This window comes from Carassius gibelio, chromosome B20 (genome assembly GCF_023724105.1).
Source record: "Carassius gibelio isolate Cgi1373 ecotype wild population from Czech Republic chromosome B20, carGib1.2-hapl.c, whole genome shotgun sequence".
NCBI lineage: Eukaryota > Metazoa > Chordata > Actinopteri > Cypriniformes > Cyprinidae > Carassius > Carassius gibelio.
In genome coordinates this window covers 1,816,090-1,831,799 of record NC_068415.1, presented here as the reverse complement: position 1 = coordinate 1,831,799, position 15,710 = coordinate 1,816,090, and the positions used below count along the sequence as shown (strand labels likewise).

The 15,710-nt window shown below is 36.6% G+C and overlaps 1 protein-coding gene across 10 annotated transcripts; it reads left to right on the top strand.

The window, feature by feature from the left end:
- Positions 1 to 810: 810 nt before the first annotated feature.
- Positions 811 to 15,429, top strand: LOC127984037 (GDP-L-fucose synthase). Of its 10 annotated transcripts, none has more exons than XM_052586503.1 (11): positions 948 to 963; positions 4,418 to 4,515; positions 5,129 to 5,277; positions 5,538 to 5,652; positions 5,741 to 5,869; positions 6,145 to 6,218; positions 6,515 to 6,648; positions 6,738 to 6,869; positions 6,974 to 7,053; positions 7,247 to 7,346; positions 7,437 to 8,046. In XM_052586503.1, exons 3-11 carry the CDS (start codon positions 5,129 to 5,131, stop codon positions 7,490 to 7,492), a joined length of 969 nt encoding a protein of 322 aa, XP_052442463.1. In that variant the 5' UTR covers positions 948 to 963; positions 4,418 to 4,515; the 3' UTR covers positions 7,493 to 8,046. The 10 variants fall into 10 exon arrangements, with proteins under 10 accessions (XP_052442461.1, XP_052442467.1, XP_052442463.1 ...); XM_052586504.1 differs by lacking the exon at positions 948 to 963 and adding an exon at positions 1,703 to 1,717; XM_052586506.1 differs by lacking the exons at positions 948 to 963; positions 4,418 to 4,515; positions 5,129 to 5,277; ... (6 more) ...; positions 7,247 to 7,346; positions 7,437 to 8,046 and adding exons at positions 10,487 to 10,630; positions 10,983 to 11,056; positions 11,202 to 11,347; ... (6 more) ...; positions 15,041 to 15,140; positions 15,229 to 15,429.
- The last annotated feature ends 281 nt before the right edge of the window (positions 15,430 to 15,710 follow it).

Here is a 15,710-nt window from a genome sequence, read left to right as displayed (position 1 = left end):
TTTAAAGCAATGTAAAACACATAGCTGTTCTATATTCACAGTAAAACAGCTTCTTACAGTTATTTTAGCGATGTTGCAACACTGTTTTGCTCTCTTCCTCAAGAAATCACAGCTGAGCCACATTTGTTTTTTGTTTTTTTATGAATGAATCTGTCCATGATCGGCTGTTTGAACAAATCAGTTGAATGAATGATTCAGTGACAGACTGTGTTTTGCCGCCACCTACTGGCGGTTTTAGTTTTTATTTAAATAATTTAATATTTTATTTCATTTATTCAAAGCATTAATCTCATAGCATTATCACAAAGGATTTAATTGCATTCATGCCACCTCCTACGCCTCGTCAAACAGTCTGTAAATATATCTAAATGCTACTTTTGTGTTCTTCTGTGCTATCTCTGTAGTGCCAAGATTAATTACGTTAATTCTACTGATTTCATTTGATTTGCAATGCATTCTTCCTGATTCTGTCAAATTAAAAAAAAAATGGAAAACAAGGTTTTTAATCATATAGCCTACTAAATGATGGAAGAAATAATGCATATAAGTTGCATGGAGGATTGTGTTCAGGGCTCGATTTGATTGCAGAATACAAAACCTACAGAAAAAGAAATCTAAAATGTGTATTCTCTTTCCAGACAGTAAAAATGCGAACCGTAAATTGCATAATGCTAGTATTTGTTTTTACTGGACTTAACAGTAATTCAAATATGTGCTGTAGAGATTATTTTACTGTAGGCTACATGTTTTGTATTCTAACTTCGAGGTGAGATATTACCCGGATGTTCCTTCCTTTGCCCTCCAGGTGGATCTATATATGCAAAGACACCTGAATATAGGCGTGTGTATCCTTTAACCATTCAGCTGAGAGCATTGTGATCCTGAAGGAAAAGTAGTTCTTGTAGTTCTCCACAGAGCTCGCGAGAGGAAGCAACAAGCTCGAGACCACACAACGGAGAACAGGTAACTTACTGGATTCTTCAAATACTAATAAAAAGCTAAAACACAAGTATTCATCTACTGTGACAGATCGCTCCGCTTAGATCACACTATTTGCTGTTGTTTGCATACAATATTTAATCTTGTGCTTTACGCGTTTATAACAACTTCAGTCTTTGTACTAGATTTCTGTGCGTTATATTTCATGTGGTGTTTTCATCTTTATCTGAGCGAGTCAATAACGCTTCGAAACCAACGGGATTTTCTTTGGATTATACATAAAATTTTGGTTTCATTTTCACCAACCCCATTTGTGTAGCTCCAGATGCATGTGTCACGTGCTGTGATCATTCTGCGTTTATAACATCTCAGTTTTATGGTGCGAATAAAGAAGAAAGCGCATAAAGAATTGTAACAACAACAACAGCGCCAGCGAATTATTATTATTAAGCGAATTTTTGGGTGAAGTAGTATCACTATAGTCTGCGCGATTGATATGCAAATAAATAACTATAAGGAATGTTATGTATAAATCCCGCCTAGTGTTTTTTTAAATTTTTTGGCATAAATGCATGAGTTGATAGCCATCGGTGATGTTTTCGGGTGTTGACTTACAGGGTGTGTCAGCTGTTGAACTGGAGTTACATGTTCAGTCTGTTTTCAGTGCGAGGAAAAGTAAGAAGAGCTGCTTTTACTGAGATCATACAAACTTTTAGAGAGATTGTGCTATTGTACGATGATAAAATCTTTGTCAGTACTGTGGATCTACACGATCACGGTACGTTTCCAAAACTTATTTCTATGGTTTTGTTTTGAACGGAAATTCACTGGGCGTTTCCGAGTGAGAAGCATGTGTCCCCAGGGAATGTGTTTAACTGCACTTTCTTAAGTTGTGCAATCGTGTACTTAACGTTTTCTTTATACTTTTGCTTATTTTAACTTTAAGTCATTTTTTTGTTTTTAAATACGTTGTTTTTGTACATAAATGTCTGTATTGTACATTATTATAAATCGTTTATTAATGTTTTTAATTCATTTTTTTTTGTATGTATGTATGTGTGATATATATTTTTTTAAAATTGCAAATTCACTCAAAAAAAAATCCCTGAAAAACTAATTGTATTCTACCATTTCCTTTATTTTTATTTGTTTATTTATTTGTTGTTTTATTGTACAGAAAGCTTGTAACCGATTATAGTCCTCATGCCTCTGCAGAACACCTCGGTGTCATTCTTACACAGCCTCTACTGCAGCTTACTTCTATAATAATTACATGATAATAATAATTATGCCACCTTACAAATATTCAATGACACCTTAAAATAACAGTAGGCTATTGATTGATCAACTGCAATACAACCTAATGGAATTTAAAAAGAGTATTAAGACTGTAATACAGAAATAAGCTGTGTTATTTCACAGATAAAAATGCAAATATGTAATTTGTTGCAAATATGCAATTTAAAAAAAAATCCTTATATGAGAAAATGATTTTAGGTGTATGCATCAGTGTGCAGAAGACAGTCAATAAATGTTCACAGGTGTTGAAGCCACAGTAGACAAAGTGCTGTAAATCCTTAAGATGCACAAAGTAGTTTTCTGAAATAAGGCAAATAAAAAATAAATGTATAATATATATATAAAATAAGATACGATAAAGTTAAGTACATTAAAAGTAATCGTTCTCAAACAACTGCACTGATACTATTTTACTTAATTTTTACTTTCTTACTGTAACGGGGCAGCCGATGATGAGACGTGTGAATCTATATGCAAGCTTTTATTGGCCATAACAGGCATGGGTCAAACACTGGCAAACAGGTATATAGATAAAGAATATTCCTAAGGCAAGCGTGGGTCTTCAACGAACGAACAGTATCCAGAGGGGGCTAAGCAAGAGGGGTAATCCAGAATCCAGAGCAAACACGGAATGGCTTGGAATCGCAGCTATCGCTAGGAGAGGGATATGCGCAGAACAATACTCGGCAGTGTGTGAAAGGAAGTCCAATGCTTATAAAGCGTGTCTGATGATTGCTCTGTGTGTGATAGTTATCAGATGAATGTGATTTGTGCAAAAAAAAAAAGATTTTAACTTAATTAAATGTGACTAATAATTAAAATGCAAGAAAAGGTTGAGTGTATGACGTCAGTAGAGTATTTCCCAGCAATTTTGTCCAATACTATATATAAAATAAAAGTCAGTTTCATATTTTAATAAGCATGGTACGTTTGAACAATAATTCTTTAAAAAACGGAAACTTTATGTTGGAAAATGGGATATAAGTGCAACAATGCACTCTATAAAAATATTTTTGAAGTGAGTTTGCGTTTTCTCAAAAACTGTAAAGTAAAATGACATGAAAATGAATACAGTAAGAGTCAGGGTCACTGTGAACAGGAATCAATGAAAGAATGAGCAAACCTACTGTGTAAAGGAAATAATTTTATAAGTGTTTGAAAATGGGACGTGATGTAATAGTGTGAAGATGAATACTTGTGGTGAAACTTTACAGTAAAAATATTTGAAAATTAACAGAGTAATAATCAGGATCACTGTGAATAGTAATCAAATAGTAATGAATAGTAGCAGACTTACAAAGATAATCTGTTTATGGGTGTTTGAAAATGGGTAATGGTGCCACTGGTGGAATGCACTTCTTTTTTGGAGTGATTTTGCTTTAAATTTTTCTCCAAAATCATACAGCAAAATATTTGAAAATGAATACAGTTATAGTCGAGTAATCAACTGAAAAATGAGCAAACCTATAAAGAAAGACTTTTATGAGTGTTTGCATATGGTACATGATGTAAAATTGCTTAAGCGCCCAGATGCTTGGGTGAATTTATATTTAATTTTCTCCCAAACTGACTTTTAAATAAAGACGGTGATAGTCGGGGTTACTCTGAATGACTATGAATTGAAAGAATGAGCTAAGCTATAAAATCACCCATTTATGAGTGTTGGAAAATGGGACAGTGCATTTGCTAGGACAGATTTTGCTGTTTGGGGTGATTTTGCTTTTAGTTTTCTCCAAAACTTTACAGTAAAATACCTTGAAAATGAATACAGTGGTAGCCAGGGTCTCTCTGAATACATATGAATTGAAACCATGAGGAAAAACACACCTGTGTCATTTTTAAATCAGTATTTCTGTGCCAAATATGCTTTCTGTGTTGCAAAGCAATCATTCTGCCAAACACTGACACATACTGGTAAAAATCAATAAATAAATAAATGTATAGCGTGAATGCGCTGTAGGTCACTTTGGATAGAAGCGTCTGCTAAATGCATACAGTACATGTAAATGTAAGTCACAGTTATAATAATTTCAATCAGGTTTCAACTCAAAAGCTTTCCATTTCTGTCAACCGAACAAGTTAAACTGGTTCAGTCGGAGTCGGTCCTTTTTCACCAAACTGGCCAAACGGGTTTGCAAACGGTCTGAGTCCATTCTCTTGAAGCGGTTTCTTCTGTCAGTATAAAACAGACGCTTTACTGAAGAACACAGAGAAGCAGCAGCTCTGGACCAAGTGGATATTTCACCAATAAACACCTGAAACTAAAGGCTACTTGAGGTACGGATAAGAGCTATGTTAATAATAAGATGTTAATAATGTTTTCACAGACCAGGCTTAGTCTTAGACTAACATGTAAGTCTGAGCTGCTGATGTAGTTAATCAATTGTTTGTATCTGAATACTGGATCCGTGATTGGGTCTTAAAGTGACAGCAGCCTAAAATACACACACTGCTGTCTGTATCAATTTATGTATAGCATTGAATACTAACTTACTGGTATACCTACTTGAAAAATGCCGTTTATTTAGTTTGTATATATTGTTTGTTTGCCAACATTTCATGTCATTTTCTAATTAGTTTTTACTACATTATTGATTTTACTAAATCAGTGGTCTCAAACTCAATTCTTGGAGGGCCACAGCTCTGCAGGGTTTAGGAATTGAGTTTAAGACCAATGCACCAAATAATTGCGTGTTAACTTTGTACATATTAGGTGGTTAGTTTTTACTTTGCTGTTGAAATTCGAGGAGTTTGGCACCATTGATCATATACGTTATGTCAGAAAGGAGGTCCTGTTTAGACGAATGCTTGATTATTACAGTAGTTGCTTATGTATTTTAACCCCTGAAGTGTTCATCAAGCCCCATCTCTCTCTCTCTCTCTCTGTCAGATGGACGGGTCAGTCGGGCCGATGCGTGTGTTGGTGACGGGCGGCAGTGGGCTGGTGGGGCGAGCGATTGAACGGGTGGTGAAAGAGGAGGGCGGAGGGAGAGAAGGAGAAACATGGATATTCCTGTCATCCAAAGAGACCAATCTTGTGTAAGAAACACGCATCACACACAATCATTAAAGCGTGGAGCCCATTGACTGCCATTATAAGACTGATAGATTGCAATGTTTTGGGTTAAAAATCTCTGTTTGTGTTCTACTGAAGTAACAAAGTCAGCTACATCGTGGATGCCCATTTTTGGGTGAACTATCCCTTTAAAATATGCCATGACATATTGTATAACATGCACGTTATATATAATGTATATTTTACACATGCATGGTAAATATATTTAAACGTGCTGCTTCAGGAGCGCTGAAGAGACGAGAGCAGCCTTCGAGAGACATCGTCCGACGCATGTCATTCATTTGGCCGCGATGGTTGGAGGACTCTACAGAAACATGAGACAGAACCTGGACTTCTGGGTGATTATTAACATTTAGTAACAAGGTTGGAAATATCACTGTTGAATGATTGCACTGTATATTGATTGCACGGACTTCTTGTTTTCAGAGGAATAATGTGCACATCAATGATAACGTGCTGCACACGTCTCAGGAGTTCGGCGTGGTGAAGGTCGTTTCCTGTCTGTCTACGTGTGTTTTTCCAGATAAAACCACCTACCCTATAGATGAGACTGTGGTAAAGCGCGCGCACACACACACACACACACACACACACACTAAATGGCAGATCTTCCAGACAGTATGTGTTAACTGTTCCCTCATGTTCCTTGATCTTTAGAAATCCATTCATCTCAAATTTCCTTAATATAATTGACACCAAGCTGTAAAAATGGCAGAAACTTTGAGATCCATTTATAATAAATTACACTTTGAAGTTAGTGGATGTCTGATTGGTTTCATGAGCCTGTTTGCATGAATAAACTTGTGTCTCTCTCTTTCTGTGTGTGTCAGATGCACAGCGGTCCCCCGCATGAGTCTAATTACGGTTATGCCTACGCCAAACGCATGATTGACGTCCACAACAGGTCAGTTTCTGCTCTCTTGGGGTCAAAGTTCACCGATTATGAGCTGTTCTTTTTTTTTTTTTTTGGAGGGGGGGTGATTCTCATGAGAACATGTCTGGATTACTTCTGTCATCATGCTTTTGTCTGCACGGGCGTAGTTTGACAGCTGGGCTGTTGGTGCCAGATACTGGGTGTTCAGGTTTCTAGGTTTCTCATTAAACACACGACCTGTTCAAACAGTCTTGATCGTCACCATATGGTTACTGCTTTGTTGCTGGTCAGAAGGTGTGATTTGTTTGTGTGTGTTTGTCTGTTAGGGCGTTATTTCAGCAGTACGGTTTGAAATACACAGCCGTGATCCCCACCAACATGTTCGGACCCCATGATAACTACAACATTGAGGACGGTCACGTGATGCCGGGACTGATCCACAAGACGTACCTGGCCAAGAGTGAGACATGTTTAACTCTCACAGTCACATTCAGAGCGTCTCCTGTGTTCACAGGGTTAATGATGTGTGTGTGTGTGTGTGTGTTGTAGAGGAAGGTAAACCTCTGCAGGTCTGGGGTTCGGGTCGTGCTCTGCGTCAGTTCATCTATTCTCTGGATCTGGCTCGTCTGTTTCTGTGGGTTCTGAGGGAGTACGACGAGGTGGAGCCCATCATTCTCTCAGGTTCTCCAGACGTCTTTGATATCACACGTGTTTCATCACAGCTTGGGGAGACTCAGAGCTCATTGGTTGATCATGTTTCTCTTCTTCTTGGTTTCTTTGTCTAGTCGGGGAGGAGGATGAGTTGACTGTAAAGGAGGCTGTGGATGCTGTGGTTGAAGGATTCGGGTTCGAAGGGGACGTTATTGTATCCTTTCTCACACAAACTGTGTCTGCAGATATTTTAACAGTTGATGAGTCTTTCTTCTGTGCAACACAAGATATTTTGTAGAATGCTGTTGGAGCTCTAATAAGCAAATATAAAAGTAGTCCATGAATGAACTAACCCTCAAAGCATTCGTTCACAGAGTTACAGCTGAACCTTAACCAAGCGCTCTCAGTATGACACTAGTAAATCAGACGGTCAGATCAAGAAAACCGCCAATAACGCCAAACTACGCAAATACCTGCCAGACTTCAAGTTCACGCCGTTCAAACAAGGTGATCAGCAAGAGAGAATCAGCATTTATGCCATGTTTCCCATAGTATTGTGACCCCAAAACAATCTATTGAAACTTTTCTTTTTTTCAGCCGTCAAGGAGACGTGTGATTGGTTTGCGGCCAATTATGACTCCGCCCGTAAATAAAGATCTTAAATCTGATTGGCTGTGAAGAGTTTGAACACCGTTCTATGCTGGAAAACCAAACCAAGTCTGATCAGACACTTCCTTAAATATAAGGAAGACAAAATCGTTGGACACCACCACTGAAGATCAACTTTAATGTCTTTCTCAATGCGCAGTCTCTGATTGGCCACTGTGTTCACGAAATCAACAGATATATCTATGACTGGTTGCATTTTTTAACACTACGAAAGCATTGACGGGGTTGTTTATACGTGTATGATATAGGAAACTGTGACAAAAACAACATTTTCGAGACTCTTCGGTACACCTCAGTTTTAAGGAGTGGAGTTGAAAGCTAAATTTGCACATGGTTTGGCTTTGAGAATATTAAAAGCAATAAACAGACGTGTAAATGGTTAAAAATGAGACTTTAAGCATTTGATCTGTGCTTTGTACTGTGTGATGTACATTTTCTTCAGTTTGTACTGGTGTGTCAATCAGGCTATTCTCTGGGTTTGTTTTCTAATGGCATGTAGCTACTGTATGTTTTTACAATACACTCGTATTTAAAACAATGATGTTTAATGTGCTTTTTCTATATGTGTATATATTTTTTTAGTTTTAAGGGTCCCCACATAATGCAATTTTTTATTTATGTATTTTTTTAATTATTTATTATTATAGCTTCTGTTCGGTATAATCACATTTTGCTTAATATTTATTGAAATTAAGACTTAAGTACGGAAACAGGCTATTCAAAAATATTATTTCTTTTTTTTTAAACCATCACTTGATTTCCTGAATTCTGCCTTGTGGCTCATAGAAGAATAAAATGCAATGTTAATTAGTTTTGGGAACAACATGGACACTGGATGAATGGGATCTGGTAAAGAGGCTGAATCGTTTTTACCAAATATGTTTTTTTGTATTTGAGCGTTTTTCAGTATTTTCTATATTCTGTAATCTTAAAGGGATAGTACACCCAAAAAGCCATCCTAGTTGTGTATGACTTTCTTCTTTCAGATGAATACAATCACAGTTATATTTTAAAATGCCCTGACTCTTCCATGCTTTATAATGGCAGAGAAAAAGAAAATAAGTTCATAACCCTTAACGAGGGCCTTATGAAGTGAATCAATATGTTTGTGTAAGAAAAATATCCGTATTTAAAATACAGATATGGATATTTTTCTAACACAAATGCATTGCTTTGCTTCATAAGGCCTTTATTAACCTCCTGGAGTCATGTGGAGCACTTTTTATGATGGATGGCTGCACTTTATTTGGTTTCAAAATCTCAACCTCCATTCTCTGCCATTATAAAGCTTGAAAGAGCCAAGATATTTTAACTCTGTATATTAATCTGAAATAAGAAAGGCATATACACTGAGGATGGCTTGAGGGTGAGTAAACCATGGGGGGTCATTTTTATTGTTGGGTGAACTCCCCCTTAAACAAATGCTAATAGAGCCACACAACGAGATCAGGGAACAGTAATGTAAAAGTCTGTGAATGTGATTTTGTGCCTCTTTTGGATAAACAATTTAAAGAAATGTTCACTTGCAGAACACAAGCTTCTAGAGGCACATAAGTTTGAAGTAATGAATTTAGGTAAAGAGAGTGTGTTACTTGATAACAATATTTACTTAGAAAGCCATGCTTCTAGCATTTGTAAAACCTAATTTTTCCATCTAAAAAATAAATCTCAATTACGACCTATATTTCAATGTCAAATGCAGAAACATTCCTTCATGCATTCATCATGACCTCCAGGTTAGATTATTGTAATGCTTTATTGGGTGTTGTTTCTGCACGCTTAGTAAACTAACTCCAAGAGTTCTTACTAGAACCAGGAAGTATGACCATATTAGTCCAGTCCTGTCAACACTGCACTGGCTCCCTATCCAATCAGAGCACACCTCGCTTTTCAGAGCGATGAGCTTTGTAAAGATCCACGCATTTCAGAAAGACGGGCCATAGTAATAAACAAAAACAATAATGTATATGTGGAAAATACTATTTTTGAACCTTAAACTGCATAAATGCATTTCATAATACACAAAACATTATTGGGTCAAAAAGTCAGTTGATATCACTTTCTAAGTATATAAACCAGTATATTTTTATATAAGTCAGTATACATTTATTTTGGGAAATTATAAAAATTTATACTTTTATTTAGCAAGAATGCTTTAAACTGACCAAAAGTTACGATAAAGGCATTTATTATGTTACAAAAAAATTATGTTTCAGATAAATGCTGTTCTTCTGAACTTTCTATCCATCAAAGAAACCTGAAAACTATACTTTGCTGTTTTCAACAACATAATAATAATAATAATAATGTTTTTTGAGCAGCAAATCAGAATATTTAAAGGATTTCTGAAGACCATATGACGGGAGTAATTATGTTAAAAATTCAGCTTTGAAATCACAGAAATAAATTACATTTATAAATATATTCAAATCGAAAACAGTTATTTTAAATAGTAAAAATATTTCACAATATTACAGATTTTGCTGTACTTTGGATTAAATAAATACTTGGTGAGCACAAGATAATTATTCAAAGTACATAAAAAAATCTTACTGTTCTTACAGATTTTTTTTATTTTTTTTATAAATGCACCGATTTGCATAAGGGAAAACTCTAATAAAATAAGCTTAAATTAAATTAACCCACATTTTTAAAAAATATATTATGATTGTATATTTTATTCTAGATGTTGAAATAAGAAGCTTAAAATAAAATATAAAATAAAAACAGACTGGATCATAAACTTTAATCATCAACTAATCTAATCTTGCAAGTAAAGAACTTTCATTTGTTCTGCTTAGAAAACCAAAACTGAAACCACAAAGTCTTGTGTAAACACAGTTAACTGATAAAGACATCTCTTACAATATACGAGTTAAGCATTTTGTATCTAGTGCTTTCCAGCCCCTTCTTATGACAACCTATAAAATGTTATGGAAGAGGTCTTGTGTTGTTCTGTATATTCACATGTAATCTTGACGCCAGCCGTTTGTCAAATGACTTCCTGACAAGCCAGGAAGTGGAGGTCCTCGATTTAGTACTGCTGTTTTTCCCTTTTGTACAGAACTCGAGAGCGAAAAAAAGGAAACTCCTTATTGCACTAAAGAAACACCAGAGAGGAGGTAAAGGTTTTGTCAATTTCTAAAACAGATTTACCAAACTAACACACGATCGGATGTGATCATTTCCTCGATTCAGAACCAATGAAAATGATCTTTTAAACTTAATTCGAGCTCAAAAGTAGTTCATAAAGTTCATTCATTGAGTGTTACTGTAAGTCTGCACTGTGATTTTGTGTTATGCATGATGGCCTTGTCTGACTTTTCTCATGCTTCGATTGATAAAGAAGACAGTGTATGAATCCAGTATGTGTTTGTCTGCATATTTGCCGTTTTTTGGGTCGTTATTTGTTGTGTTTTTTGGTCATATTGCACAAGCTGGCAATTTAGAGATGAGGTGTTCTTATATTGACAGGACGTGTCCGTGTTTAAACTGTTTGTTATCAGTTTCACATTGTGAGCTGAAGGAAGGAAGAGAAAGAAGAGCTGGTACTAGTAGCTGTTTCTGAGATCATATATACTGTACAAAGCCTTTCTGTGCTACTACTAAGTGAAATCTGATGCATCAATACCATTACAACTAGAAATAAATCACCATATACTGATAAATACTTGATTATTTACATTTACTCAGATGGACGGGTCAGTCGGGCCGATGCGTGTGTTGGTGACGGGCGGCAGTGGGCTGGTGGGGCGAGCGATAGAACGGGTGGTGAACGAAGGCGAACGGAGAGAAGGAGAAGAATGGATATTCCTGTCATCCAAAGATGCCAATCTTGTGTAAGAAACGATCATTAAACTATCACATAATTGCATATATAACGGTTTTCACTTGACTGAATCTGTGTTTCTCAGGATTAAGGCCAATTCTCACTGCACAGACGAACGCCAACAAACACCGGCAAACTAGTGTGTTGGTGTTTTATGAACCGGTGTGTTTACCCCATTAGGGTTTGTTGGCATTGGTTGGACTGAACATGCTTATTATGTGTTTAATTAAGTCGTGGAAAGTCTGAGAAGTGTAAAATGAATTTCCAACAAACTCATGACGTAGCTAAATTTCACTTAGAGCGTGTATCACCTATGACCTCTTTCCTTTATTCGCCATCTTTTCAGGCAAAGAATGACATGCAAAGACATTAATAACAGTACAATTCTAAATCCAACAACCAACGTGAGCCAAGTTGTTTGTTGGCGTTTAACTGTGTGGTGTGAATTGGCCTTTATCTAACGTTTTTCATTTTTTAATGCTTCTATTATATTGGTTCACTAGTGTTTAAAAACATTCCTGTTAAATGGAACTTACTTTACTTCAAGTGCTCTGTTTTTGCGTAATAATTTTGTATGTAAAATGATTCTGTTGTACTTTTTAAGAATAACTTAAGATCATCTGAGTGTACTCAACTGTGCTATTTTGGGACACCATGAATATCAACCAAAATGCGCTAATAAAATACTATCTCTGTATTTAAAAAACATATATAATTACCACAAACGTGCTGCTTTAGGAGCGCTGAAGAGACGAGAGCAGTCTTTGAGAAACATCGTCCAACGCACGTCATTCATTTGGCCGCGATGGTGGGAGGACTCTATAAAAACATGAGACAGAACCTGGACTTCTGGGTAATTATTAACATGAGTCTCATAAGGTTGTAAATATCACTGTTGAATGATTAAACTCTACATTAGCTGTGTTTGTTTGTTGTTTTCAGAGGAATAATTTACACATCAATGACAATGTGCTGCAAACGTCTCAGGAGTTCGGGGTGGTGAAGGTCATTTCCTGCCTCTCTACTTGTGTTTTTCCAGATAACACCACTTACCCTCTAGATGAGACCATGGTAAAGTGCTCACACACTGGCATTTTTGTATATGTGCTTGATGTTCCTTTAAATAGGGACTAGTATATAGTGAGATTATGAGGCAGTAGCTTGAAATTAAAACCTGCCAAACCCACCAAATGCGGGGAAACAGTAGGGGTATATAACAGCCCATAAAAAGTCTTAAATGCCTTAAAGGTGCTGTAGGGAACTTTTGTAAAAATATATTTTTTACATATTTGTTAAACCTGTCATTATGTCCTGACAGTAGAATATGAGACAGATAATCTGTGAATAAATCAAGCTCCTCTGGCTCCTCCCAGTGTCCTATTCCCATTTGCAGAAACCCCATCGCTCCCGGTAAGAAACAACCAATCAGAGCTGCGGTCCGTAACTTTGTTTGTGTTCAAAATATAGAAAAATGTATATAATAAGCGAGTACACCATGAATCCATTTTCCAAACCGTGTTTTTAGCTTGTCCTGAATCACTAGGGTGCACCTATAATAAGTGTTTATATTCGGACTATTTTAGATTGCTTCGGGGATACCGCGGCGGAGTAACCCAGTACCTTTGTGATTCTTCATAGACATAAACAGAGAGAAGTAGTTCCGGCTACGATGTTCTTCCGCAAGACGCAAGCAGTTCTGTTTATTAACCGCTAGAACGTCAAAAGTTACCTACCGCAGCTTTAAACGATACAAGAAATATCTTCTCTCCAAAAACGCATTATTTCTGCTGTTCTAAAAGTAGCACCTACTGGCAGAAACTAAATGTGCATTTTCAATAAGCAAGACTGCTGTTTTTGTTCAGACAAGTGCGAAAATCGACTCATATTTCTTGTACACCGCAAACACGCAGTTTTAAATATGTACCAGTGGATAGCTCAAATGCTTAGTGCATGATTCAAACCCTAAATTTGTATAATTCATGACTGAAAACATTTTGTAACATGATTTTGATCTACCATTTCCATGGTAATGCAATGTTTGATTTAAAAATGGGTTTCAAAGGATGTATTTTGAGATTTTAAGTTATAAGCCAAAGGTCAGAATAATATGTTTTTCAAACAACCTAATATGAAAGCCTGTTCTATTACACCCCCAAAACATTATCAAGACTTTGTAAAAGAGCATAATAGGACACCTTTAATAATATAAAACGTAATTTCCCCAAAACAAGATTGTGGGGAGTGTAAATGCTAAGTGGATGTTAACTTTGGAAAACCACTAGTCACAGTGGCTTGTGAGCAAAGTAGTCGATGTCAAGCCTTTGATACAATCATTCCTGAACAACAGAAAAACTGATCATCAAAAATTAGATCTCACGGATCAGGTGATTTAAAATGCGTGATATGAGAGATTGAAGATGAAGTGGATGTCTGATTGGTTTCAAGAGCATATTTGCATGAATTGTGTAAAATTCTTTGTGTCTTTCTTTGTGTCAGATGCACAACGGTGTCCCCCATGAGTCTAATTACGGTTATGCCTACGCCAAACGCATGATTGACGTCCACAACAGGTCAGTCCTGCTCTCTTGGTGTCAAAGTTCACTAATCATGAGCTGTTCTTGGTTCTATTTCATGAAAACATGTCGAGATTGCATTTCTATGATAAAATTGTGCTTAGGGTTAAAAGATGTTACTTTTTTAGAACCATTTGGGTATGTCATGTTATTTCACGAGGTGTTTGTCTGTTAGGGCGTTATTTCAGCAGTACGGTTTGAAATACACAGCCGTGATCCCCACCAACATGTTCGGACCCCATGATAACTACAACATTGAGGACGGTCACGTGATGCCGGGACTGATCCACAAGACGTACCTGGCCAAGAGTGAGACATGTTTAACTCTCACAGTCACATTCAGAGCGTCTCCTGTGTTCACAGGGTTAATGATGTGTGTGTGTGTGTGTGTGTGTTGTAGAGGAAGGTAAACCTCTGCAGGTCTGGGGTTCGGGTCGTGCTCTGCGTCAGTTCATCTATTCTCTGGATCTGGCTCGTCTGTTTCTGTGGGTTCTGAGGGAGTACGACGAGGTGGAGCCCATCATTCTCTCAGGTTCTCCAGACGTCTTTGATATCACACGTGTTTCATCACAGCTTGGGGAGACTCAGAGCTCATTGGTTGATCATGTTTCTCTTCTTCTTGGTTTCTTTGTCTAGTCGGGGAGGAGGATGAGTTGACTGTAAAGGAGGCTGTGGATGCTGTGGTTGAAGGATTCGGGTTCGAAGGGGACGTTATTGTATCCTTTCTCACACAAACTGTCTGGAGGTTCATCTGGCGCGCACGAACCTGCGCCTAAGTTAACTTCCAGTCTTGTGTTTGTTTAACTGTCTGGTTATGGCGCCGTCTACAAACACAGTTAAAGTTAAGTTGATGAGTAGACTGAAGTTGGACTGTGGGATGTGTTTCCCATACATTTATTTATTTATGATGCTCACAATATCAAAACTGACCGATTTTCCAAAAGGATTCATTGAAAAAACATGAGCATGTACTGCACTTTCAAAAATCAAAAACGAGGCACGGGTGGGTTTTTTTTATATCACTGTATTTCTGAAGGAAGACTATCTTTAATTAGTCTATTAAATTTGAATCTTGCATGTTATATGCCTGATAAAGCTCTTACAGCTGAACCTTAACCAAGCGCTCTCAGTATGACACTAGTAAATCAGACGGTCAGATCAAGAAAACCGCCAGTAACGCCAAACTACGCAAATACCTGCCAGACTTCAAGTTCACGCCGTTCAAACAAGGTGATCAGCAAGAGAGAATCAGCATTTATGTTTTTGCCAATATTAATAAAAAGAAGAATCTTAATAGATGCTTTTATTTTTTTTTCAGCCATCCAGGAGACTTGTGATTGGTTTGCGGCCAATTATGACTCCGCCCGTAAATAAAGATCTACACATCTGATTGGCTGTGTGGGGAGTCTGATATTGTAATACATTTTTTATCAAATGTTTAAATATTCTGTAATGTTCAAAAGCGTACTATTATTTAGCTCTAATTTCAGGTTTTAATAAAACATTTTGTCAACATAAATGTCCTCTTCTTTTTGCAAAACTTTTGTAATATTATGAGGTTTCCAAATCATGTTATATGTCTATTTTAAGCTCTATAATAAATTGTTTTAAATAACTGTATCTACTTTTTTGACACCTTTGGACTTTGAGGTGAGAAGCTTAACTTTAAATTTTAAACATCAGGCTACTATAACAAAATCTGATTTTTAAAGGAATTTAATTTCAACAATTTTTTAGAAACAGTGTACTGTGTAAAATCCAATGGTTCAGTCCTGTTGGTGGCGCTATTTCAGTATCTTC

Bases quoted from the DNA above. Each gene is read 5' to 3' on its own strand.
- LOC127984037 (XM_052586499.1), top strand. From the start codon at position 1,676: ATGATAAAATCTTTGTCAGTACTGTGGATCTACACGATCACG. The intron at 5,278-5,537 runs GTAAGAAACACG...GTGCTGCTTCAG, and splicing joins TCCAAAGAGACCAATCTTGT to GAGCGCTGAAGAGACGAGAG. The intron at 5,653-5,740 runs GTGATTATTAAC...TCTTGTTTTCAG, and splicing joins GACAGAACCTGGACTTCTGG to AGGAATAATGTGCACATCAA.